The sequence below is a fragment of the Necator americanus genome, chromosome X, assembly GCF_031761385.1.
Source record: "Necator americanus strain Aroian chromosome X, whole genome shotgun sequence".
Classification (NCBI taxonomy): domain Eukaryota; kingdom Metazoa; phylum Nematoda; class Chromadorea; order Rhabditida; family Ancylostomatidae; genus Necator; species Necator americanus.
Window position 1 is genome coordinate 20,588,955 of NC_087376.1, and position 27,049 is coordinate 20,616,003.

At 40.4% G+C, this 27,049-nt stretch overlaps 1 protein-coding gene across 3 annotated transcripts in view; it reads left to right on the forward strand.

Annotated features, from left to right (window-relative positions):
* Window positions 1-27,049, forward strand: part of RB195_024433 (uncharacterized protein) — a gene marked incomplete at both ends in the record, with an annotated part of 113,276 nt that overhangs the window by 44,921 nt on the left and 41,306 nt on the right. For all 3 annotated transcript variants that reach the window (XM_064212207.1, XM_064212208.1, XM_064212206.1), the window contains 3 exons: window positions 14,491-14,632; window positions 19,232-19,327; window positions 25,625-25,773. In XM_064212207.1, the coding sequence (XP_064068087.1) occupies window positions 14,491-14,632; window positions 19,232-19,327; window positions 25,625-25,773 (387 nt within the window). The remainder of the gene's footprint in view (window positions 1-14,490; window positions 14,633-19,231; window positions 19,328-25,624; window positions 25,774-27,049) is intronic.

Below are 27,049 nucleotides of genomic sequence, written 5' to 3' on the forward strand. Positions count from 1 at the left end.
GAAGAATAAAGTTACTGCAAATATAATAATAGCATGCAGTTAATTGGACAATTTATAGTTTAACAAGCGTTTGCTTCTTGTGAAAATTTTGTTTTCTGTCATGAGAAACCAGCACAGTGATTGTTTGATTGATTTTCAAGCAATTTAACGCGACATCACGTTAAAATGTACGCATTCACTTGAAAGAAAAGTGCATCTGATCCATTCAAATACACATTGGGTTATCCCACAAATGTTGCAATATTCTATGCTTTCTTGATTTTTTTAGAATTAATACCAAAAGAACTTTTAAATAGCTTTTTCAAATACAAACGAACTCTCCTTGTTTTTCTAAAATCCTCTTCCATCGTCTTGACAAACTTCCAACGCCTCTCTTCCTGGGTTCACTTGGCCCTAATGAAAATGCCACTGTCCCGCTGAAAATAAAAAAGTGTCATGGTCATGTGTTTGAATCTATCGACATTATGGGCGAAAAAGAAGGTGCCAGGACGTTTCTCACCCCGGCAACGGCCTTGAAAAGGGTGCGGGCAGAGCGCTAGGTGCAGAATTGCCGTCAAAGTCACTGCATTCGCTAATTGTTCTTGACATCAGTGGCAGGCCATGTCGTTGTGATGCGGTAGGACAGGGTATTGATGGTGCCCCATCAATGCCCTGACCTGCCGCATCACGACGCGACGCGCGACCACTGAAAAAATCTTTTGGAATACAACTGTTTCAATTGAGAATTTAAAGCCATTGACGTTCTTAGGTGCGTTTCAGGATAGAGTGGGAGAGTAAAAGTAGTAGTGGGATTTTCGGTAAAATTAGAATTGTGTTTTTCGCCTTCTGATTATGCTTTCTTCTTTTTTTTAGTACAAATTTAGATGAAAGATTTCATAGTATTCTTTCTTAAAGCATCAGTTCCACATATAGAGAACGTTCAAACTTCGACATTCCTTCGATACCAATATAATATAGACACAATTTGAAAGCTTAAGACGAAATCTGGATTTTCTCCTGTTTTTCCGCAACAGTTATCACAGAATGGTGTTTTCATGTGAAATGACGTGAACAACATCATCGTACTTATCAAGATAACGTTCCACATCAGATCATGTGAACTGTTCGCTACTATTTAAGCAGCTATTTGCATGGGTGTCTCCACTTTCTGAAGAAGGCATGTTACCAACTTGAGGCAGTCGTACAAGGAAATAGGCAAACGTCATACAGGTGAAACGCTTACGGGCAGTGGCCTTCACTATAGAACAGTTGCAACATCTCATTTACCTTTTGCAACATGTACACGAAATTATTATGCGATACTGTTACACCAAGGCACACCAATTCCACTCCGTTGGACGCCATAGGAACCAAATTACCCCATTTTACAGCTTCCTTAGAAGACACCAATCCGACCCCGTGGCACCCGTCTCACCCACTTTATAGCTTTCTTATGCTGGCGCACCAATCCAAAGCCTTTGGACTCGTGCAACCCTCTTATACGGCTCTACGACGCTAGCGCACCAATCCGACGCCGTGGGACCCGTCTCTCTCCCTTTTTGGAACTTCGTGACTGACGCACACATACATACATACACGTGACAGAATAAGTTATTATAAAGCATGATTCTATCTAATCATTAATTAGTTTTTTGTGCATCTAATAAACATTCTTTCTGCTACATAAAGTTCACTCGGGATAAGCCTAAAGGAGAATGTTTACCTTTCCTCAACGTCCAAGTGCATATTTCAAACAGAACGCACAGGACAAAGAGGACAAAGTGGTACCGCAAACCCAGTAATAAGAATAACGTAGTTCACTTTCTTTCTGCTCATCCCACACAAGTTAAAAGGTCACTAGTACGAAGTATGTTTCGCACGGCCACCTCCGTTTGCACAGCAAAAGAGGAAAGACGAGAATCTATCGAGCTTGCTAGGAAAATTGCGGTCAGTAACGGCTACACACCTATGTTCCTATCACAAAAAGAGCACTAATCCCAAAACAAACCTGGCATGGAGAAGGTACCCTTTTGTCTGAGGAAAGCTAAACTTGAAGAATCTGTTGCCATCGTGGAGCTCCTCCCTAGTAACCTTAAGCAAATACTCATTCGGAATCGCCTATATGATTGTATTTGCACTACACCGGAGTGCAAAATGCCCGGACAACGATGAGGGTGATTGCATGAGTTCATGTGTTGTTTATATGATTTCCTGTGTGCAGTGTTGTCGGCAAAAGGAAATCATGTGACTGCACTGCATTAGGTGGTCATAGGGTGCGGCATCATAACGGAGAAGATTTTGAAGTTAGGATCACGATTTTGGCGCGCGAACCTAGTATTGCGGCGCGCAAAGCTTTGGAGGCTTTTTTTTTATCCACTCCAAGGGCCCAAAGATGAATCGCAAGGAGGAATGTCTCTGCATTACGCGAGAACTCGCGCCCTATTGAAGGGCGCGAGTTTTTTTATTGATATTTAATTGCGCTAGTCACCTCACAACAGGTATCCAGCAGTAGCAGGATAGTCAGCTGGTCCTAAGGTACGATGTTATCTTCTACTGGTAGCTATGAGCCCCAACAGTAAACGTAGGACTTTCTTTGTTGGGCGGATAAGGCGTTTTATCGGATTAATCACGTTCGACTTCATCCTTTCAGGCTCTGAAAAAGGAGATATTGCCGAAACGTTAGTCACGAATAAAGGATTGTAACAACCTCGTGTCCGGCTCAATTAAAGAGAACAATTGTTGAAACATCAACATGCCGAGGTTTATCGAAAGTCGCACATGGAGGATTCTCTTTGAGTTTACACAGAGGTTATTTCTCGTTTGCTGCTCTGCAAAAATCCGTCAGCTCGATTAAGACTAATTTACGAATTCTTTTACATTCAGAAAGTATGTTCAAATTCTTAAAACAGTCTTCTCACATGGTTGCAAACTGAGACACTAAGAATGAAAATATCAGGAAGAATTTTCATTTGTTTCTTTTTACGAAATCCCTCAACTTCTTCTACTTCTGCGTCGTGTTGTCGCTGCGCGAGCATCGTAAACGACGAAGCACAACGTGGGCGGGACAACCTCGAAATGAGCAATACAGTAGCATTGGCATCAGCTCTACAATTTGCACCTGGGTCACACCCTGTTTATCAAGGAATTAGTTGATAAATTGAATAAACATACATTAAAGAATTAAGAAGTGACGACAAATTTGTAAAGTAACTATTCTTGTAAAGTGCGTTCATAGTGCTAATTATCGTTAATTTGAGGTTTTGATGACTGAGAACTACTTACAAGTCTCTTTAATCCTATCCATGTTCAAACAAATAGTTGTGCACATTCACATCATGCGATGAGTTCTGTGACACTCCGTTCCAACCCATAGCTGAATAATTCGTTCAATTAGTTCAATCTGACCTCATTAATGAAGTTGAGATTGATATTGACACTTTCATTATTTGCATCCTTTATTCACTGACACAATTTCCACATATCAACAGTTTTCTTCCCTTTACTTTCAATTTCGAAGCATAATAAAACCTTTCAAAAGAAAATACCCGGTGGAACGCTAATGGCAACCAGCGGCGCTGTTGACATCCTCACATTTTGGCTTGGGTCAGCGAATGTAAGGTGCGAAATGCTGGAAGTGTCAAGAATAACCTCGACTTCATTAATGAGGTTATATACATATTTATCTACTATCCAAAGGAGAAACCGTGTATTTCCCATCAGCAGCTTTGTTTTTCAGGAATATAATATATGTATATATATATATATATATTATATGTTATCATTAATATTATTGATATTACACTATTGTTATGTCATCATTAATGAGGTCAGATTACCAGCCTGAATTTACCTTCATTAATGAGGTCAGATTACCAGCCTGAACGTCCGGCTAAAGCCGGCGGACTTCAGGCTTTTTTGGTGTTCGCTTCGCTCGTCTTCACCGATCAATAAGAAATAACAATAGCGACATTTTTTTTTTTTGCAAAATTAGAATTTTTCTATCAACGCTCAACTTTTTTGCCCGAAAACTTAGGCATAAATGAAAGATTTTACGGTTTTTCTTTAGAGGAAGCATACCACGAATCTGGGATGGTACGGATTTCAGGTGGAGTATCCGTATACGGGGTCGTAGATTACGGAGACCGGAGTGGTTCCGCTCATCTCTTCCTGAATCACTGCAAGCAACCGGCCCCTGAATGCTGTTTTGCACGATGCCTTCTATTGTAGCGCGCCACCCTTGCGCGCGTAGCGTCCTTTACTGCCTATCGGGGCACTCCAAATTGGATTTTCGACGAATCGCAGGGCGGAGGCGGCGCAAGAGAGTGAATGTTGCAATAGATGGCGTCGTACAAAACAGCATTCTGAAGGCGGCTATTTGCAATGATGCAGGTAGAGATGAGCGGAACTACCCCAGTCTCCATAATCTACGACCCCGTAGACGGATACTCCACCTGAAATCCGCACCACCTCAGATTCGTGGTATGCTGCCTTTATATGCGTCAGTTCTATATTTGGAGAACAATCAAACTTGATTTTGCATCTATTTTTCTCTCAAACCTCCACAATTTGGAAACATTATTCGAAGTATGAGTTTTCTCCATTCTCAACTATTAGTAAAGAATGATATGCTAACATGAAATGTTGTATCAATGTCGTAGTCATAAAAATAACGTTCTACGTCAAGTAGCATAAACCGTTGGCTACTATGTATTGTATTTGAGCAGCCGTTTGCACGTGTGTTTCCTCTTTCTGAGAAAGGATGCTAAGCAGCATCAGGGAGACATGCTGGGAAATAGATATGCGAAGGAACCATAGAGACCCATTCTACCTCGTTGGGGCTCCCGCGCACCAATCCAACGCAGTGGAACCCGTCTCTCTCCACTCTACATCTTTCTGGCACCGGCGCACCATTCCGACCACGTGGGACCCGTCCCACCCCATTTTACAGCTATCTGGCTCCGTGACACGAATTCGACGCCGTAGGACCCGTCTCACCCAATCTTACCGCGTTAGGGCTTCAGCTCACCAAATCGGCGCCTTAGTACCCGTCTCCCTCTTTTTTTGGAGTTTCTCGACTGAGACACACATACACAGACGCACACGCTTGACTGAATAAGCCCGTTCTTATGTAGCATGATAATTTGCAAATCTGGAAGTATACATTCATATAAAAGTTTATCTACCTTCACTAACATATGTACAGAAACAAACTTGCCTTATCAAGGATAACATACATGAACGCATAAGTGTAGGCAGTGGTCCAGTAGTTGAGTGCTCGCCTATCAGTTGCATGCCTACGTTTCGTCACATCACCGGAGCAGAGTTTTGCATCATTAAATGGTATTTTCGTGGCACACATACGGACTAAGCACGTTATTATATAGCATGATGATTGTATTATTATGTGATATTATCCAGAATCTCAATTTAACGGGACCAAAAGAAGAATGCGAAGGTTTCCTACTAATTTGAGCAGTTTTAAAATGGTTAAAGTTAAAGGATAAAGTTTCTGACGTTAATCAATCCGCTTGGGATGCGCCCCACGTTCACTTCAATTCAGAATCGTTAGAGGTTTACGAACGTGTAACTGGCCTATACGATAACTTGCGGTGGCTAGCCGATGTGTCAAGTAAGTGTTTTTTTATCCTCTCGGACAAGTCTGGTACCAATTTATCGACCCCGGAGGGATGAAAGGACTTGGTGAACACTAGGGCAGATTCGAACCTTCGATCGATCGCGTAGGAAGCGGAATCTCTGACCACCACACAACACTCGCCCTCTAAAATGTTGAAAAAAAATGAGGTGGTAGCTTTGTGATATTGAACGGAAAGAAAGCACACAGAACGGAGAAGTAGACATAAATGATGGTAAAAAATAAGCAAACGAACAAACGAACTCTTTGCAGAGCGTTGAAAAAGATGAAATCGTTCTAATGGAAAAGCAGTGATGAGCGTTGCTCAATACTAAGTATGCCGTTCATTTATCCATAGTTGATCTTATGGATGCGATCAGTTCTAGACCTTTCTGTTCAAGTAATGCTGAGATAAAACGTTTAAAAAACTTTTGCATTCGACTCTTCTTTTCTTATCATATTTAAATTGAGTTCTCTAACATTGTCATATTTCTTTGGAACCTCATTAAATTTTGGATTTCATTTCTTTGGAACCAAAACAATAACTAATATTTCTAAACAGGTAACAGCAGTAAAACCTGGAATAAAATCGTCAGAAAAGTAATGGCTAGGAATTATATAATGGTTAGATGGAAATGCAGGAATAAATATTTCAATCCATTGCACTTTTTCCACATATTTCTGTTTCTCTTGTGTTTCCACAGTAGTGCCGATACAGCTGCTGTTCTGGAAGTCTCATATTACGCCAAAATAGGAAGCCTACTGCTTACTCGAACACTTCTGTGCACTCATTCACTTTTTCTTCAAAAATTGCGGTTGTGCGGACTCAGTTAATGACTTAAAAAATGTTTAGTTAACGATAGTTTAGTTAATAAAATTTAAAAGAAAACTTTGAACCTGTCTCTATAATCGAAGGACTAATCACTTGCAGTGTTTTGAAAATTTTGGAAACAAACATTCATGTACACTATGCATAAAAGTTTATTTACCCTTATCAAATAGATTATCTTATCAATTATCAATTAGCTTTGGACAATGGTGAAACGGTAGAGTGATCGCCTATCAGGTGCATGGAGATGGTTTGACGCTGGAGAGTTTATATTGTATGTAGTTTATATATATATATATATATATTATATATTATATATTATGTCAAGATTTTTTTTTGCTCAGATAATCTACTTCGAACTCAGTACGATGTAAATATTACAGATTATAAGTAATATAATAGAACTTGTGAGGATAATGAAATGGAAAGCAAAGTGTTTAATTGCACATGGCTCAACGAAAATTCTTATCCTCCTAAGAATTTAGCTTGCTCTCATAACCATCAAATCCAAACATTACTCATCTGAACTGTTATTTTATAAAAAGAAATGGAACTAACCAGAGGTAACTTCGTATTGAGTACAAAGAGGCCGTAGGAGAAAAACTTCATTTCTTTCATAGCTCGAACATTGCTTCGGCACTCCTTCATTACAACCAATGAATTATGTAATGAATTACGTACTCTAAGTTGAGGCAAAGGGTCACTTGCATTCAATGGCGCAACGTGATGTCTAGCTGTTTTTATTCAGGTCAGGGATCAATCCTCGACAAAAGTGGGGCTTTTGCAATTAGTGCCTAAAGAGCACATTTCTTATCCAACACTAACGAATTTCTTATTATCACTCGAAAAAACAATATCAATGCTATTACTGATCGAAAAAAAAGACATCTTCAGGCGCTGTTAGGGATAAAATTAGTACAAACTAGGCTCCACGGATTTTCGATTAACAGCTCTCAAAGTGAATTTCATGCAATAAAGCTGGCGGCGATTTGTAGAGAGATCTCTTCTGTATTGCGATAAGGCTTGGAGCTTCTAGCTTTTGTAATTTTTTTGAAACCTAGTTGGGAAAAATTCTAAATTTTCCCCCAAGTTTTCGAGTTTTTCTCTTAGGAGAGAACCAGAACACCTTTAGAGACCAAAATTTGCATTCAAGGGTTTCCCTTGATGCTCTATCAAAATATGGCATCGAATTTTTTAACCGCGACTTTTTTACCGTAATCTCGCAACGAGAACAGCACGAAATCTGAAATTTTCTGCTACGGGTCAAAATCTGTATGACTATAACAAGGTCTAATAACTGAGGTAGCAGTCTGTAAAAAATGAATTCGATTTGAAGTATGTTGTAAAGGAGGATGTTTGCTACATAATTTATTTTCACTTTCTTCCAGGTATTTTTCGTCCTCTCAAAAGTTTCTTGAGGAGAAGTTGAGAAAAATGCTAAATTTTCCAACTTTTTCTCAACTGGCTTTCAAAGAAAACCAGAGGGTCCCAGTAAATGATATTTCAACCGTTTTATAGTGCAAATCTTCCTTTACAAAAATCCGCCACTTCTGTCTTACCCCGTCTCTTCTTTAGTCCGTTATTCATGTTCATTTCAAGCTAACAAAATCCGGCCAGTCCAGCAGTAATTTCCAATCAGAGCTTATTTCTAATCCTTAAAGTGACCTCTAAATAACATCTATACTTGGCGAAAAATGTTCTAAATACAATTTCAGAGAAATTCCTAAACTGAAATGTGGAATATTCTTCTCAGTAACTCTTGCAAAATGCAGGTTTTGCAACATCAAGATTCCGGCGGTGATCAAACCATCCATTTCCTGTAGTCACTATTGATGAGTAAAAATGTGTGTAGGAAGTAGAAAATGATAGGGAAATGCTTTTAGAAAGCGTTCTGCTTCGAAATTAGTTCTTTTCCATTTTGCAAAAATGGAAACATTCCAGCGGGAATCTCAACCGTTCTTTTATTATCGATGAGTAAAATTGTGTGCAAACAGTACAATATAGTGTGAAAATGGTTTGAACTGTTTTCTCTGTAATTCCCAACTGCTTTTTCTACTTTGCAAAAATAATGAGTCCGGTGGGGATCGAACCCTTGACCCTTTGTTATCATTGTCAGAAGAAGAATTGCGTCGTCGAATGCACGTTGAGAGCTTCATCTTTTCAACTTATATGAGCACACATGTTTTGACACACTTCTAATCCTTGCAGTGAGCTATCAGTCGCGTCTCTATTATATTATATATTTTTTATTTTACTTGCAGCACTTTATATTGACTTACTTGACTTAATCGGCGGGAGTGTGCTACGGCCTAGCGCGACTATCCGCCTTTTACAGTCTTCCTTACAGGAATTTCACGTCTCGAATAAACTGCCTGTCAACGCCAAGTGTCTTCAGATCTTCCTTCACCATCTCTACAGAACTTTCTTTTACGACAACGGGGCCATTTCCAATTAGGACCTAGAATCATCGTCAGGACAACTTGGACAAGGCGATCAGATGGTCTGCTTATAACGTGACCAGAGAAGCGAGGACGATTTTCCGTGACTACTTCAGAAGGCCGGGCAAGACGTTTTCCACGTGCCATCCTTAGGTGCACCATATCATAAGTGCTCACGCACCTAAGAAGACCACAACAACATGACTACAACAAGGACGCGGTCTATAGTGAACTCAATACGTAGATATCCAAGATACCAAGGTAGCAATCGGTAATCGTCGGAATTGATGTGGATGCAAAGATTGGACTTAAACAACAATCCGATGGGCTCGGAAAGTGGTTCTATCCCATAGAGCAAACATCGGAAATCGTGTGATAGACCTTTCAGAAGCACAAAGTTCGACTTTCTTTGAATCTTGGCATAATAACTGAGAGTATTTGATTGATATGGTCAAGTAATAGCCGAGATTGTTAACAGTCTTTTATTACAGCTAACGTTTCGGCGTTGTCGCCTTCGTCAGAGCCTGGAAAGTAAGAATATTTGCAATCCTCTTAAATGCCTCATCCAGATCAATTCATCATCCCCTAAGATATTACACCCAGAAACAAACCAAAGGAGCCCAAATCGTTGTGCCTACCTCAGTAGCGGCGTGTTGATGTTAGCGGACATCCGCGTGGTGGAATCGCTCCGCTAATACTAATTAGGATGCGACCCGCATATGACCCCGTTAATCAAAGCATGGGTCTTGATACAGAGCCAACTCGTTGGTCACGGCTATGCACTCTTCCTTTCTATTCATTTTTGGACCTTTTGCATTTATCCAAAACCTCTAGAGTTCTACGAGCTATAATTTTGGGTCCGATAAAATCGTGGCAGCGATATAGAAAGGGACATTCTCATGGCACATTATCTGCGGTGAGCTCCGAGGGGGGTTGCTGCATTCGATTGTTTCATCCCATTTAGATGTTCTTTAATGCGGCCACAAAAGGGTCGCCCTGTTTCACCGATGTATTGTTCCCCACATGTTTTGCACGAAATCAGATAGTCTACACCAGAGACCACGCAGTCGCCTTCCTTCCAGAATGGGCATATTACACAGTATAGAGTAGTACAGAAGCGATTGTACATTCCATTTCGAACTAATTGCTTCTTGAGATTTGTTGGAGGTATTTCCACAATTCTCACTTGGTTCTCGAGACCGCATTTCACTAGACTAGCCCGTATAGCTTTACTGAAGTCGTCGGTTGTGAAAGGCAGGCAGAAATTGGTTTCCAGAAATTGATTGCTCTTACTTTGCAGGCTCTGACGAAGGCGACAACGCCGAAACGTTAACAGTAATAAAAGACTGTTAACAATCTCGGTTATCGCTTGACAATATCACTCAAATACTCTCGTCTGATAGACCTTTGCGAGCAGAAAAATCTCATCATTGCATTCACGTTTGAGAGGAATCATCTACGCCCTCAGCCTATAACAGCTCCGCCCACGCCTTTCACCGGAAGCGCGCGTGATATTTCTACTTGTATACCCTGATGAAAAGGGCTTATAAGGAAATGGAAAGGTAAAATATGAGCTTCACAATGAGAAAACCGTTTGTAAATGAAAATTGCTCGATAAAAATGACGGGAAAAGGCATTATAATTTCAAGAATGAAGGAAGAATGATGGGATAACAGCATGCAAAAGTAAACCGACAGTATGTAAGAAGGCAACGAAACGCAATGTCAGCTTTAACCTTCGTTTATCTTGTGTAAAGTCACACCCACTATATAACACAACATAATGTGACATACCCAACGGCTTTCATAGTGTGAGGAGGCAATGCAAACAAAGTTCGTAAAGGTGAGTATAAGCCGTAGGCGCATTTTGAGGCACAAAATGACTGACACATTTCAAAGGTTGCTTTATATGAATACGGCCAGTGAAGACCGTTACTTTGTTACTATATAATAGCTATAAAAAGGATAACATCACTGGCGTATCAATCCACTTGGGATGCACCAACAGTTTCACTGCATTTCGTAATCGGTGACGTTTTGGAACGCTTGTTGGCCAACACAATGATTTGCGGGGGCCAGCCGATAATCAAGTCAGTGTTTTTATCCTCCCAGGCAGGTTTGGAACCAATTTATCGCCCACGGAGGGATGAAGGGCTTGGTTTGCACCAGGGCGGATTCGAATCCTTGGTCGATTGTAGCCACAGCGGAACCTCTTACCGACTTTATATTATATATATATATATATATATATATATTCATATTTACCCATGTGTAAGAAATCGATATGGCTAGAAATAATCGTTGACTGGCACAGTCATACGGTGTTCTATCCACAATGTATGCCTGCAGGGATAGTGTTCCTCTGCAAGACGGTTTTTGCACTTGGCAGGACGATTGATACCAGCAACAATCAGTCAACCACCAATAACATAAACCAAAAGAAATGAAAAACGAAGAAGTTTTCTAGAAGGATATCTGGATAACCCATAACACTGGAAAAATAAGGCGAGTACAAATAGGATTTCAGACACAAATAAAGCCAAGCTCTAAGTTTCTCAAGTTTCGAATCCGATTAGAAGTAAATATCTGATCTCTTGAATCTTACACAGCACTCCTCCATGCTCATGTTCACCATCTATGCGGATTGCATCGCTCATCATCGCATTCTGGAGTTCATACACCTTTGGTCAATTTGCCTAGGACCAAAGGTGCCGTGGAGAGTAGATTGGCATCCGGCGTGCGCTGCAGAAAAGTCTTCTGCCTCTACTGACCGCAGCGTAGCGCAATTATCAACGCACACAACTCCTAAGGATATATTCTGACAGTCGCTCTGGATACTTCCTGATGCGCCCCATTGTCTAGGGGTCTTCCATAGAGGGGGGAAGGGGGTCGTTTTCAGGAGGATCTTTTATCAACTACACGCTTCACCCACCTCATTCTCACATTTGAGATCATAATCAGACGAACATACGTTGCTTCCAATATATGAATGGAACACTATAAATTTTCTAAAAAAAAAACCTGCTTCCTGATACTCTACGAGGACCTGTGTGTGTAAGTAGGCGAGTAACCCCTCGACACACTATTGAGAACGCCTGTCCTTCTTTACTCTTAGGTTGGGATTTCTTTCCTTACTTCGTCATAGCACTTAATTAGCAATTGTAGTTTCCTTTTTTCTAGATCCTAATTATATTTGGTATTGTTGGAATAACTTGGAATTAATGATTGTGGGATAAGTGGTTCAGAAAAAATCAACATTTTCTTTATTTAGAGAACGGCTAGTTGAAAATAATCTTCAGGAGCCGCACCTCTTTTCTTTAAACAAAACTCTGTTGGTAAGCATGCAGAACAAAGGATAAAAACCTAGGACCATTTACGCAGTAGCACACTCATCGGATTTGCGGGATTGTTTCTCAATATCATTGTTTGTGTAGGGTTTTTGGAATCTCAGCATCTGCTAATTCTAAATGCACTGTTTTTCCTTCAGTTAAACTATAGTAGGATCAAAAGAACATGAAGCACGGTGCAATTGTATGCTCGGCTTCTCTCGAGGCGTTTCGGTAGAGCGTAGCGGCTAATACCGTAGTGAAGCCCTTTCTGGCACAACCCATCGCTGCAGTACCACCTCGGTTCCAACTGCTGCCTCCACCGCACCGTTTTGAAAGCGTACGCAAATGCACCGCAACTACACTCGTGATTCATATCGTTTTGACCTGACTATATATTTTGCATTCGCTCGCTTTGTTTTGCATTAAGTGGTATAGTAAATTTCTAAGGGATGTAGAACATCTTTCTGGGTTTTTTCGTTGTCTTTTAGTAAAAGTACTCACTATTAATTACGCCTTCTTCAGAAGTTGTGCGTATCTTTTCAGTTCAGATAGTAATCTTCTCTGCTCTCATATCTGCTTCATTTGGTGGGCTACGTATTATGAAGAACCCTCTGCGTCCGCCATAACCTAGCATTAGCATTCATGACTGTCCGTTATTGCGCCACTTAGAAGTTAAAAGCATCACCCTACGAGTCTGGGGTGGTACGGGTTTTTGGCGGGTGGGTAATGTCTATACGGGGTCGTAGATTGTGGAGAAGAGGGTGATTCCGTTCATTTCTCATTGCATGTAAACGGACCCAGGAACTGTTTCTCATGACGGCCTCTGTTGTAGTGCGCAACCTTTGCGCCCTGTCCCGCCTGCGATTCGTCCAAAACCAATTCGGACGAATCGCAGGAGGGGCGACGCGCAACGGTTGCGCATCACCTAACGTCTCATCGCATCGTCCGCGGTTGTCCGTTTACACCGACACAGGAAGAGATGGACGGAATCACCCTCTTCTCCACAATCTACGACCCCGCATAGACATTACCCGCCTGAAACCCGTACCACTCCTGGGGTGATGCCTTTAACCATACCTACAAATCATTCCAGGGCATCTGTTCCATGACCCGCGCATGTCAAACCTGGTCTTGCGTAGAACTGGTAAAGAAACTGATAACTTCAGACAGTGATTAGTGATGGTCATTCTCTCAATCCACTTGCATGGAAAATAGCAACTTTGAAATGTGAATGTAGAGAATCTCTCTTGGAGTTTGGATTTTTCTATTTTGTCATATAACTCTTTGCTATGGGTGTAAATCTACTTTTTGAGGGTATCCAACATTTTTACATCTAGAACATTTTTTTCAAAATTTTATTCTTTGTTGTTTCTTTACTTTGCGATTGTTTATGGTATCAATCGTCCTACAAAGTACGAAAATTTCATCACAGATTCGCGCTAACCAAACCGGGTATGTTATGGATACGATGCTCTTGGATCAAGCTTTGGCATAGCTCAAGCATATCGATTTTTTGGATGAGATGTGTGAAAGAAAGGGTAGTGGGAGTTAGAGTTCAAAAAAACTTACTAGGGTAAGCGAATGAATCAATGCTACTAGAATATATAAAATGCTTCCAGTACATTTCAATTAAATATATCTCCAACATCTTTGGGCGACAGCTCAACGCTTCAGACTTGGTTCGCACCTTGTTTACGGTGGTGTCGAGGTGCAATTCTTTACTTGTTCCTCTAATAAAATTAAGTTGATGGTTGTGATACTCAGAGGAAGATTGCACTCTGAAATCATTTACATCTGATTACTGGTAAAATGAAGATCCATTCTCAACTGGAGTTTATGCAAATCGCCCTCATAGAGGTCACTGTAAGCTGTTTCACGCAGCAGTCTATGCTGTGGAAGAAACATTACCGGAGATTAATTAACAGTTACTGTGCCCTAGGTGATAACCCGGCACTTCATAGCAGCTGTAGCGGATGAGAAACGCACTTCGCCCTTCATCGTCAAATTTGCTCCTGCATTTGACGTCTTCGGTTCTTGAGAAAAATGTGTGTTTGAAAGCGATACTGTGGTAATGCGCAGCATAGCAATAACATTCATTGACGAATAACATTCATTGACGAATATTTAATGAGTAGATGTTACCGCAGACTTCATGATTCTAACCACTGTGTGTTTTATTGTGTTCACGCAATTCTCATTTGTGCTCTTAATGTTCCGTAATGTTTCAGTTATTTCCGTTTTGACTTTCTGCGAATGTCTCATTGGATGAAGAGGCCTCATTTAGTGAACAGCTTCCTCCTGAATCCAATCGGCGCAGGGAATTGCTCAATGAGGTGGAGGAAACCCGCATTCCTTCATCATCACCACAAGAGAGACTTGCAGAACGCCATTTCAGTCCTCCTGGATCAGCACCTAGCAGTCCTCCTGTGAGTAGTCATATCCATAGACAATTTTTTTGCTGTAGATATTGTTACTTCTTATAGATATAATTCAATAGTCAATACATATATATCTATATACTTATATATATATATATATACATATATATATATATATATATATATATATATATATATATACATATGTATGTATATATATATACATATATAACATATATATATACATATGTATATATATATATATATATATATATATATATATATATATACAGAGTAGCAAAAAATTACGTGCGTCATAAAGAAAACCCCAAACGTTAAATTGATTGAGATCCGAGTTGTTCGTGGGCCACAAATCCTTCTTCAAAAAAGAGCCGATTTTGGTAACGGGTTTAGTGTACGTGTATGCGTGTGTCTGTATCTGAGAATACTCAAAAAAAAAGGAGAAAATATTGCCTTGCTAGTGAATCCCAACCCTGGCTGATGGTGTGAAATGCGAGCAGTTTATCACTTGACCACTGCCACAATTCAGAGATGTATGAAAGCATTGGTAGGACAGGTTGGTCTTAGTCATATGTTAAGAAGAGCTTGGAAGCCTTCATATATATATATATATAATAAGCTTATATATATATATATATATATATATATATATATATATATATATATATATATATATATATATATATATATATGTATACATGTATGTATATACATGTATACATATATATGTGTACACATATATATGTATATATATATCATGATATATAATAACGGACTTATTCTGTCACGTGTGTGTGTGAGTCAGGGAATTCAAAAAGGGGGGTGCGACGGGTCCAACGGCGTCACACTGGCGCGCCGGCGCCAAATACCTATAAAAGGGGGTGCGACGGGTCCATTGGCGCCCCTTCACCAGATACCTATAGAAGGGGCTGCGACGGGTCCAACGGAGTCAGATTAGTATGCCGGTGCCAGATTGCTATAATATGGGGTGCGACGGATCCACCGGCGTCGGTGGACCCGGTCATTGGTGCGCAGTAACTTAGTGTGCATGACGCAAAAGATAAATGGTTGCAGCCGTTTCATAGCCTTGACCACTGGGCGCTTTGCTCTTCACCTTTATGATTCCTCCACGTGCCTGTTTCCTTCTTCGTTCGCCTCAAGTTTGTAGCATGCCGTTCTCAAAAAGTGGAAACACGTATGCAAACGCGCGCTTAAATAGTAGCAAGATGTTTATGTGATCCGACGTGGAACGTTATCTTTATCAGTAGGATGATGTCTTTCACGTCATTTTATGCCAAATCATCATTCTTTGATAACCGTATATAGAAAACAGGAGGAAAACTCATATTTCACGTGATACTTTTAAATTTTGTCTATAATGTATTGATAAGGAGTGTTTGAAGCTGAAGCTCGAATGTTCTCCAAATGTAGAACTGACGCGTTTAGAAAGAAGACTATGAAATCTTTCGCTTTTAGTTATATATAAAAAAAGAAGAAAGATTGTTGGAGATACACAAGTCCAATTTCATAGAACTAATAACACTAATATTAATTTTCGTTGATCAGTGAAAGCGAGCGAAGCAAACGCCACAGAAAGTCTGATGTCCGGCTTTAGCCGGACGCTCAGACTGGTATATATATATTTATATTTATATTTATATATCAAACACGTTTGTTGTATGTTTAATCTCAGCACTACTTGCTAAACAGAAAAAGACTTTTTCATGTTGTTGTGAAAAACTGCGAAGCGTCTAACAAACTTTGGCGCTTAATTCTTATTTCATCGTGTTGCAGCGGAGGTTCTGAACATCATCACATGTTTTTGCCAAACAGTAATGACGTGGGATGGGACGACTTCACATCATAACTTATGCGTGTTGTTAACAGAAGGGAGTAGGAGCATTCCCGCAGCATGATGCGATTAGATATAACTCTTTCAGAAAGCAATAATTTAGTGTGGAATGGGTATGACAGCGCCATTTTAGCTTGTTGGAGCTAGAAGGCAGAGAGAGTGATTTTAACGTCAGATTAGTGCGCCGGCACCAGAAAACAGAAAGATGGCATTTGAATAGTCGAAGGGCGTCGAAGGTCCATTCGACATTCCTTTATCGCCAACGAAGTCAAAGTTCGAGTTTGGTAAAGTCGAAGTCACGTTTCGGTTTCCTTCCTTTATGTCCCATCATGGTGTACGGGTCGGAGAAAGAAATGGATCTAAATAGTCTTGTGCAAGCTGGCTTTGAGATGCTCTCAGATTCAAGCTGGAAATACTCGCTGGTCGAAAAGAGAACCTTTGGGCGGAAGTATTAAATATTTTTTTAGAAATATGTAAATATAATGGAACATATCATCTTCATGGCGTTCGGGAGGATCAAAACGAAATGAAGGGTGGTGCAGTTGCGTAAACGACTGTGCTCGAAACAGTGCGGTAAAGTGTTGTGGTTAGCATCGAGGTAGGACCCTTCCCTGCTCCATTCCTCGCCCCACTACGCGATGGCTCCAGCTCGATTCGACTGTCTGCACCGTGCCGCTTCGAGTGCAGCCGCTTACGCTTACATGGTTTTTCACGTCCAACGTTTGAGGGGCGCGATTTTTGGAATTCATTGATCTACAACGACATCCGTCGGCGCGTTGCGAAACTCACCAAAAAAATCGAGAAGCTGAGAAGAAGAAGAATCGAGAAGTAGGAAATAACTTTTCAGCCACCACACAACACATATTTGACGCCATCAGACTATTGTTTGCTTCTGATCGATGCATATGGGTGATAGGTGAAAGAAAGTTTAAGAGGAGCGAAAAACCACAAAATTGCGTGACCAAACTAATCGAACCATAATCAGCCGAGTTTTTAGGAAGAGCAAGCATTCTTTACGTGGACTCTTTTCTAATATGTTTCTCTCAGTCACTGATTTAATGGTCGTAATTATAAGTGATCTTCTGCCATGTTGCTTGTGGGACGAGTTTAGCACTGTCGGTGAGGGGTTCTGCTGTGACTGCTCGATCGTTCGTTACTTCGAAACTACCCTAATGCCAACCAAGCCTTTCATCACTTCGGGGTCGATAAGTTAGCACCAGACGTGTCCGGGAAGATGAAAACGTTGACTTGAAACAACAACAAACGGCTAGTTTCCGCAAGTAATTGTAAGGCTGCAGACGCGTTCATAATCCTCAAACGGTTCTGAAAACGCATCTCCATAGAGATTGATCGAGGCGATGCACTTCATCGTTTATCCTTCTAGCTCCGGTCCCTACTCCAGTTTCATTTCACACCTGTTGTCGGGATTTCTTTCTGCAGTATCTATCTTTCAGATTCCTTCTGAGCGCGAAAGGGTTTGTTTCTTGGGATAAAACTTTTTTTTGCAAGCATTCGAACGGTTGCACAAGTCGCAAATGTATTGGAATAATGTATAGATGAAAATGTTCTATTTTAATAGAGATCACTGATTTTTTTTTTTTTTTTTGAGGTAGGGCAGGCAGTTTAGTCTTCTTGGTAAGCGAAAGAGTTCTAACGTCAGCGAGGGAGCTTCTCAATCCAGACAGCAAAAACTCTCGCAGCGCTTTAAGATAATGTGTAGACTTAACTCTCACATTGTGCTTTACAGTATTGTATGGGGCACTGAAATCACATCTAATCACTAATATTCTTCAGAAGTCGTGAAATCCTTAGTCCTCCAACGTCCTTATACACACCCCTAAAATCATCACGCATCCCCTTCGATTCCTGCACTAATCAACAAATGCTGCTCCAGCAAAGCTGTGCTTAGAATGCAGGTTACATTTGAAATGAGAAGCCATTGATATCCTTTTTGAAGTAAATACCTTGGAGGTTGCGACTTCAAAGAGGTTCGCTATTGACGCTAGTGGTTGTACTTATGTCTCGTAGTAGTGGATATGTTTCTTTGAACTCTTGTTGCTGTTGCTCCTCTTTAACTTCCTTCTTTACTGCTCCCCTTATAGACAGCGCTAATTTCGGCTTCAACGACCTTACCGTCTCGGTGAAACGCAAAGAAAAAACAAATATTGTCGAACATGTTCTGTTTTCCCCACTTTTTCGGTTTTTCGTTTTAATGATTCGCCAAAATAAAAATCAATAAAATTAATGTTGGAAATCAAAACCAAAGCACCACTCTTGTGTAGAGCTAGAGATTCGAAACTGTCCGATAGTATACAAAATTTTGGCAGTGTTTTTTGTTTCCATATGTGTTTTTGAGTTTGAAAAGAAAACGCTTACGACTCATTCCGCAACCGGATATGTCTATAAAAGGAGATTCGCTTTTTGCTGTTGCTCGTTGCTAAACTACGTTTCAAATTTTATTTGTCATATTCATGAGAACCCGACAATAAAAATCCCCTTGCGTTGTTTTCAAATAGACTGTTGTAATGCTTATTTATGGCTAATATCTATTGTACCTACAGAGAATGAGAAAGTGAGAGCGTATCGGCCATCTATCGTTTAAAGTGTGCAGGAAGCTTTTTTCTGCTTTGTTGATAATCGTACATTGATATGGAGGATTTTGATGTTTTCTCTATTCTAATTGTTTGTCTGCAACTTTCACTCTCGTGGTCTTTTTTGACATTTGTTTTTATTACAGTTTTCGGTTAGACTGCATTTGCTCTTCTCAGTTTTAGGGGAACTCTTCAAAAACTGCCAGCTTACCTCGTGGTATTTACAACAGGCGACTGAGTACGTTACCTCCTTCACTTGCTGTCAGTGGCAGATTAGAAGTGGGTTCCCTATTTTATTTCAGATTCTTTCTTTAAAGTCAATTTTGAATAATCGTGTGTTTGGCTTTAGCATCTTCATCACATTTTTTTGATTACACTCTAATAGTAAAATGACGCGTTCAAAGAAGCAAACGAAAGGTGTGATTGTCTTAAAGGCGGAGATATTTTGGGTTTGCAGCATGGAACATCATAAATCTATGGATCTCAGTTGTATTTGAACGTTTAAAGCAACAACCAAACTCGTTCATAGAGTGAATATTCGCGATTTTTTTTTACCGGTGTGAATACGTATAGAAAACAAATATGTTTCTGTTTTCAACTTGAAAATTCTTAGAAGTATGAGTCTTTAATATTACTGACGTGGAATAAAGTGGTTTCGTGAGATCAGTCGTAATAGATGCATTAGAGAAGGAAATATGGTAACGTTTGGACGATAAGTTCAGATAAAGTTTCTAGGAAGTTATGATCTACACCTACATATATTCCTTTATCACCGCTGCAATTTGGAAACATTAAACATTTGAAGCATTAGTTTTTTTCGTCCTTTTCTCCAGCAATTTGCACAGAATGATGTGGCAACATGAAATGACGTAAGCACTGCCGTAATCATTGCCAAAAGTATCTCTTAATGACTTCTTGTCGCGAAATCATTTGCGATCATTAGAAATAATCTACTCATTAGATACTTAGAAATAAAAAAAAAGATAATCTGCGCATCATGACATTGTCGAAACAAAATGTTAATGTTTTTCGTTCTATCTTAGTCGTAGCCAACTTGAGTACAGCAAAGAAGTTAGAAATTCAGAACAATGACAAACATTGCATATAGCCACCATTTATGATCGTCGCGTCTCTACACATTCCTACTGACTTGATTCAAAATTAGGCGCGAACATGCTTTAATGCATCATCTGTGCAGTTTAATTGCAAATAAACATACATGTGGATGTTGGCTAAGGTCGCCGATTTTCTGGGAAGAACAACTAAGAAATAGGGTCTACTTTAAGATCGAAGCGAATATTTCCCTCAACACTGTTGAGTGTTAGCATCACCGATTTCTAGAAAATGGGTGGCTTCGGGCATTCCACCATAAAATGTTTACACAAGTTACGGTGCATACTGCCAGCTTTGAGTCGCAAGGTTTTTTATAGGGGATTTGGCGGTCAGACCCGTAAATCTTGATTGCACAGATCTCGATATGGGACCAATTCGTTAGTGATCGCAATGAACGCATCTTTCTGTTCAATTCTGGACTTTTGGTAGTTATCCGAAATACCTTTATTCGTAACTTCTAGGTCTACTGAATAATTATTATTAATTATTAATTGATCTAAGTTTTCATAACCTATTCTACCGTGTACTCGGAGTCGGATGGAGAGCTTAGATTTTGGAGCTCATCTAGATTCTCCCATACCTGAATACACAGTGGGCGCCCTTTTTACGCTATGTAGTCGTCATCACACGATCTGTACGTTATAAGATGCACCACTCCTGATAACATGCAATCACGGACACTTGTGGTTCACTGGTGGTATTTCCACAACCATGACGTCATTCTGTAGACCAGGTTGGCATAGTCAACACCGTAGTGCTCTGCTCATATAATCAGATATGTAAGGTGGATAGAATGGAATCTTTTCTTGGCCGTCCACGACACTGGATCTTCGGGAGAGATGCCGTGCCTGTTGAATGACTTAGTTTACAGTCCGATACCCATTGAACATTGCCACTTCACTGGCAATATGTACAGACTACATTTTTTCCCGTCGATACGATGTCACCCTTGCCGCGACAATCTGCACATGTTACCTATAAAAGATTTTTCATTTTACTCATTTTAGACACATTTATTGCCTATAACACACTCACGTTCAATCATAGTACCAAGAAGATTTTTGAGGACTTTTTTTAGGGGTGCGGGACAAGAGGTACCCGTGAAAACCGACTGACCGCTCCTGTCCTCCCTTCAGCACCGCGCTCCTCCGCGTAATTACGGCTGCCGCTCCACCAGCTAGATATCCTTCACGACCGCCTGAGATCACCTACACCCCGCCTCCCTATTGCTCTCTGATCAACGCCGCGCGCGACTAAACGGTGGATAGTGCGAATTTTGAAGGGAAGAGGAGTGAAAGACGAATTGCTGCAGCGAATTCGAATGTACGGATATAGTAAAATAAGCGCATATTATTGGGAACAAAAGAGAAGTAGATCCTTCTATCCGATGTAATTTTACATAAGTAAAAGTTACTTCAAGAAGATGCTCCAGGGAAAAGAATAACATGCATATATTTTCACACATCTCATAATTTAACACATTTCATGCCCTAAGTCTTCTACATAAACCAACAGTGCTTAAGTATGTGTTTGTCACGATGCCATTCAACGAATTCGTGTTCAACTTTCAAGTGTTGCAGCTATAATAACAGCAACAGGGGGGTATATTACTTTGTATACATTGTTTAAGCTCCTTTCTACATTTTACCTTTTCAAAATTTTACATAGATATAATGTTTATGTAGAGCGCATGTCAAATATTTCAATACTTGCTTGTACGTTTTATACAGTTTTACATAATAGAACTTTGTATGGTTCTTCAAAGTTCTTTCAACGGTGTTTTATCGCTTCATTTCCATCTATTCTCTGCATAAAATCAATATGACAGGTTAGGTGTATTAGTGGCGAACAGAGACCTTTGTATCTTTGAGATATACCTTTGGGTACAGTGTATGTCTGTGAGGCATTATTCGCGCCTTGCCAGTTTTACCCAGCTAGATAAGCAGAAAGAAATTCTTAGAAAGCGAAAAAAAAAAGTAAAGAAGATCAGTGGGACATTTTTTTAAACATCTCTTGCATTCCCAGAGATGGATGAGTGTTTTCCACCTAACAAGTCGAAACAGGATAATTTCATGTTCACTCGCATTTCTAAATGGCATATCACTTGTACTAACTTATTTCATTCTTTCCTTCTTTTATATTAACTTACAAGCTTAATTTATGTAGACCTTCGAACAACATCTAATACCAGGTACTTTCCTTTCCGTTCGATTTTAAAAGCGCATCATAAGAGGTGTAGGCGCGGCGAAAAAAAATCGTCGTAAGAGCGGTAGGCGCGGCGGAATGGGAGGGGAGGGTGGCGTGGGCGGGGCGTCTTGAAGGATTAACACAATAGGAGCAATCAGGCTACTGTAGCGATTATGACGGTATCGGGAGACGCGCGGTGCAATTAACGACACTCAGCCTCCTGGATACGCGGCGGCACATCATACGGGTACCTCTTGACCGTTCCCCCTTTTTTTGAACTACTGAAGTGGGCAGGGACATATCTCAGCAGCTGGTTTAAGATTATGTTAAGCAGTCAGGAAATTCTATCTGTGAGGCCTCAATACCACTAATGATAGGTCTCACTTTAAAGGCATCACTCCACGAATCTGAGGTGGTACGGATTTCAGGTGGAGTATTCTTATAGGGAATGGTAGATTATGGAGAAGAAGGTGATTCCGTCCATTTCTTCCTAATTGCCATAAAAAACGGCCCGGAAGATGCGGCGCCGCACAAGGCTGGCGCGCTCCAGTCGAACTCCCTGTAGGATATAGTGCGCCAGAACGGCCGAAGCCGTATCTTTTGGGCCGTTTTTTACGGCAATTAGGAAGAAATGGACAGAATCACTTCCTCTCCATAATCTACTATCCCTTATAAGAATACTCCACCTGAAATCTGCACCACCTCAGATTCGTGGGGTGATGCCTTTAAAGTCACATATGTTATTTGAAGATGTTGCAGAACGCCGAGGCCTATGTGAGATTTGCAGTTTTTGTTCAGCTGGGAAGATCAAGGTTTCGGTTAGTGACAAGGATGGTGAATTTGTTGCTCTATCATGTGATCTAGATATAGAGATAACGATAACGATAGAGAACGGGACAACACCTTGGATGATGAAAATCTATATGTTCCTTCCTCCGCCAATGAGTTTAGAAAGCAATATCCCCGTTTCAACAGAGGCTGCGGAGGCTCATTTGAAATGCGCTATCTTCGTGCAGTTGGAAACATCAGATTCTCCATCACCATTTTGAGGATGACAATCCAACGCTATATCTTTCGCCAATGTGGTTAAGAAACGATATCGCCGTTTAAACAGGGTATGGGGTGAAACAGCTGGTACAGCAAGGCTGTCGAAAAATCTTACATGTCTTAATAATGACGTACCTGCATTCCGAGATAGACAGTTGGTTAGCTTTCTTGAATTTGCATATTTATTTGGGATATAGATGACTAATTGCTATCGAAAACGGATAGCGAAAACATCTTATTCTACTATCTTTCAGCGTATCCCAGTAAAATGAAAAAAACTGTTATAGGTAATATCTACAGGGCGACGACAATCGTGGCATCGTATGGCCAGGAAAAAATGTGGTCCGTACATCTGGTGGAGTGGCAATGTCCAATGGGTATCGGACTGTAAAGTTTGTCATTCGACAGGCACGACATCTCTCCTGAAGATCTAAAGTAGTGGGTGGCTCAGAGAAGATTCCATTCCCTCTACCTTATATATCTGATGACATGAGCAGAGCAGTACGGTGTTGACTATGCCAAGCTGGTCTATAGAATGACATCATGGTTGTGGAAATACCACCAGCGGACCTCAAGTGTCACTGATTACATGTTATCAGGAGTGGTGCATCTTATCACGTGCAGATCGTGTGGTGACGATTACATAGGGTAAAAGGGACGCCCATTGCTTATTCAGGTAAGGGAGAATCTAGATGAGCGCGCAAAATATAAGCTCTCCATCCGACTCCGAGTACACAGTAGAACAGGTTATGAAAATTTCGAAATAGACCTAGAAGTGGCGATACTAGCCTCCGAGTCCGACATCATAGCATGCAGAACAATAAAGGCATTTTGAATAAGTGCCAAAAGTCCAAAAATGAACAGAACGTGTGATCACATGATTGTGATCACAAACGAACTGGTCCCATATAAAAATCTGTGCCGCTTTTGATTTATTGGGCGGGCCGTCAAGTCTTATGAACCCTTGTGACTCATGGTAGCTGATATGTTGCTCGTTGAGTGTGCTTATCGTCTGAATGCTTTCTGTAGGATGATGATTGAGAGTATAAATCACTACTTCGATTTTCCAGGCAACGACGTCAGAACGTTACCTCTTAATACTGTAATTAAGATTGCTACAGTTTAAACAAATCAATATAAAAGCTTCGGTGCTTACCTAAAAACTGCAGCGGGTTGAAATCTCGAATTGAAATCTCTAATTCTTGCGCTTTCAACCGTTTCCGCACGCTTTTTCTTGCTTTGATGCGACTCCCAATCAGTCGTCGTACGCGCTTCGGGGCGCGACAGGCTATGACAAGAACGATGCAACGCTGGAAAGTAATTTGCTACCACATAGTTGACCTCGGTCGGATTCGAAACACTGACGCGGTCACAGCCGAACCTGTTATCAACTGCGTTGCAATGATCACTGTAGACACTAAGAAAAAGGCAATTAAATAACCGATAGATGTGGTTTGTGAAGAATACCGAAGCGAGGTTCCAGAAGGGACAAGGACAAGGCATAAGTAACCGATAGATGTGGTTTGTGAGGAATACCGAAGCGAGGTTCCAGAAGGGACAAGGAAAAGGTCTCTTTGTTGGGTTTAAGAAGGTAACTGGGGTTTTCCCTTTTGATTTGGCTAAAGAGTTACCAGGAGTTCCCTAGCATAGAAATCAGGTTGGAACAGACTGAAAGGACAACAGTATATTAATATACTGTTGTCCCTTCAGTCTGTTCAGTATATACTTGAGTCTAGTTTGACGTTCCCGTACCTGCGACTTAGGCATGACGACATATAGAACTTCGTATGGTACTTACAGACCATCAATGAAGAAAATAAAGATAAAGATAAGGTCACTGGCATATCAATCCAATTAGAATGCGCCAACGCGTTTTATTTTTACCTGAATTCGTAATCGCTGAGGTTTTGGGATCCGTGTTGGCCTTTGCAATGACTTGCGGGAGCCAGCCGATGATCAAGTCAGTGTTTCTACCCTTCCAGACAGGTCCGGTACCAATTTGTCGACCCCGGAGGGATGAAAGGTTTAGTTTGTACTGTGTGGGTACAACGGACCCCTAACCGACTGAGCCACACCTGCTCTGTGAAGGAAAAAAATAACTGCGAGCAATTGTTTTTCATGGCCATCCTTTGTTCGTGCGTTATTTTGCTTCTCATAGTTTCGCTGCTGAGCTGTTTTTTTTTTCAATGTGAACATATCGACCGTCTCCTAAGTGAGAACACTGTTAAGATACGACTGATAGGATGTCAGAACTTGATAAATGATATACCTGGGCGCCTTCCACGTGCCGAGGCTTTGGGTGCAACGGCATCGAGTTACCTGGCAGTTGAAAGTACAAGTCGAAGTAAAGTTCGCACATCTTCCACACGGGGTCATAGGTATGTTCGTTTTGTTAAGTTCATCTTAAGTTCTTTTTAATCATTTTAGTGTTTTTTCTTCATCTATTACTAAAAAGACTTTCGTGTTCAAGCTTCACGGACTACTTTGCAACAATCGCGATTTTCGTTAATGTTCCCTCTGATGCATCATTCCGTTGTAGCTAAATTACCTTCATTCACATCGGGTTTAGTACCATTCGTGAATAAAAAGATAGTTCATCCCCACTAAAACAGAGTAGTTCAAGATTTAGCTATCTAAAAGGTACTAATTCGTGTACCAGGAATTTCAGCATCTCAAGAATACAAGGATTACAGGTTTTGGTCTGAAATCAATTTGCAGTTTTTTTTTTTAAGTAATTCTTTTCAAAGCGTAACGAGAGGATCGGTGCTCTTCAAATATCATCTGTCTTAGTCGGCGACAGATCATTCTGTTTTCTTGGTTCCATGTTTTCTTTCTAACTTTTTTTAAAGTTTATCATTCAAGAAATTGGAGTGAAACTCAGATTTTGGTTATCATTTAAAAAAGGCTAGATCAAATCTTCCAAAGAAATTGGATTGAACAACAATTTCACGACCACCATAGGTGAACATGGATTAAAGAAATTTTCCTTCCGTCGAAAACTTTTGAAAAGTACGTATCTGCGAGCCGTTATACGAAGAACCTCAAATTCCTTTAACGATGCAAGGATTACTCGCAAAGAGGACCTTAATTGATTTGCTTTTGCTTTTTGATTTTGCTTTTGTTTCATTGATGAAGAAATGCTGAGGCTTACCAAATAAGCCGAACTTCAATCAGTGAAAAAATAAATAATAAATAAATAAATGTCTCTCTTCGTCAGACACAATTCCATGTTGATGACGGTGTTTGAATCGGAGGTGACCACTAGGGTGACTCGATGAATTAAAAAAAAAACCATACTCAGCGACGAGAATAAATTCGATTTTGATGGGGTAATCGAGCCGAATTATTATTGGCATGGTATGTGTGAATAGCCAAAGACAATGGAACGTTAGAAGTGAAATTGCAAAAATCTAAGGAACGTTTTCATCGCATAGAACGACAACACACGCTCATATCGACACAAAAGTGCACTTCACCTGTGATTTAAAAAAGTGCTCAGTGACTTAAGACCTCAGTTTCACGCAGTTTTCTTAAACGACAGTAAATTTCTTCAAGTAGTTTAACGTACATAAAGCAGGAAGTGAACCTATCATTCAGCTATGTTTGGAACAGGGATTTAAAAAAAAATTATGCTGTGACTTCCAAACTGGTGTC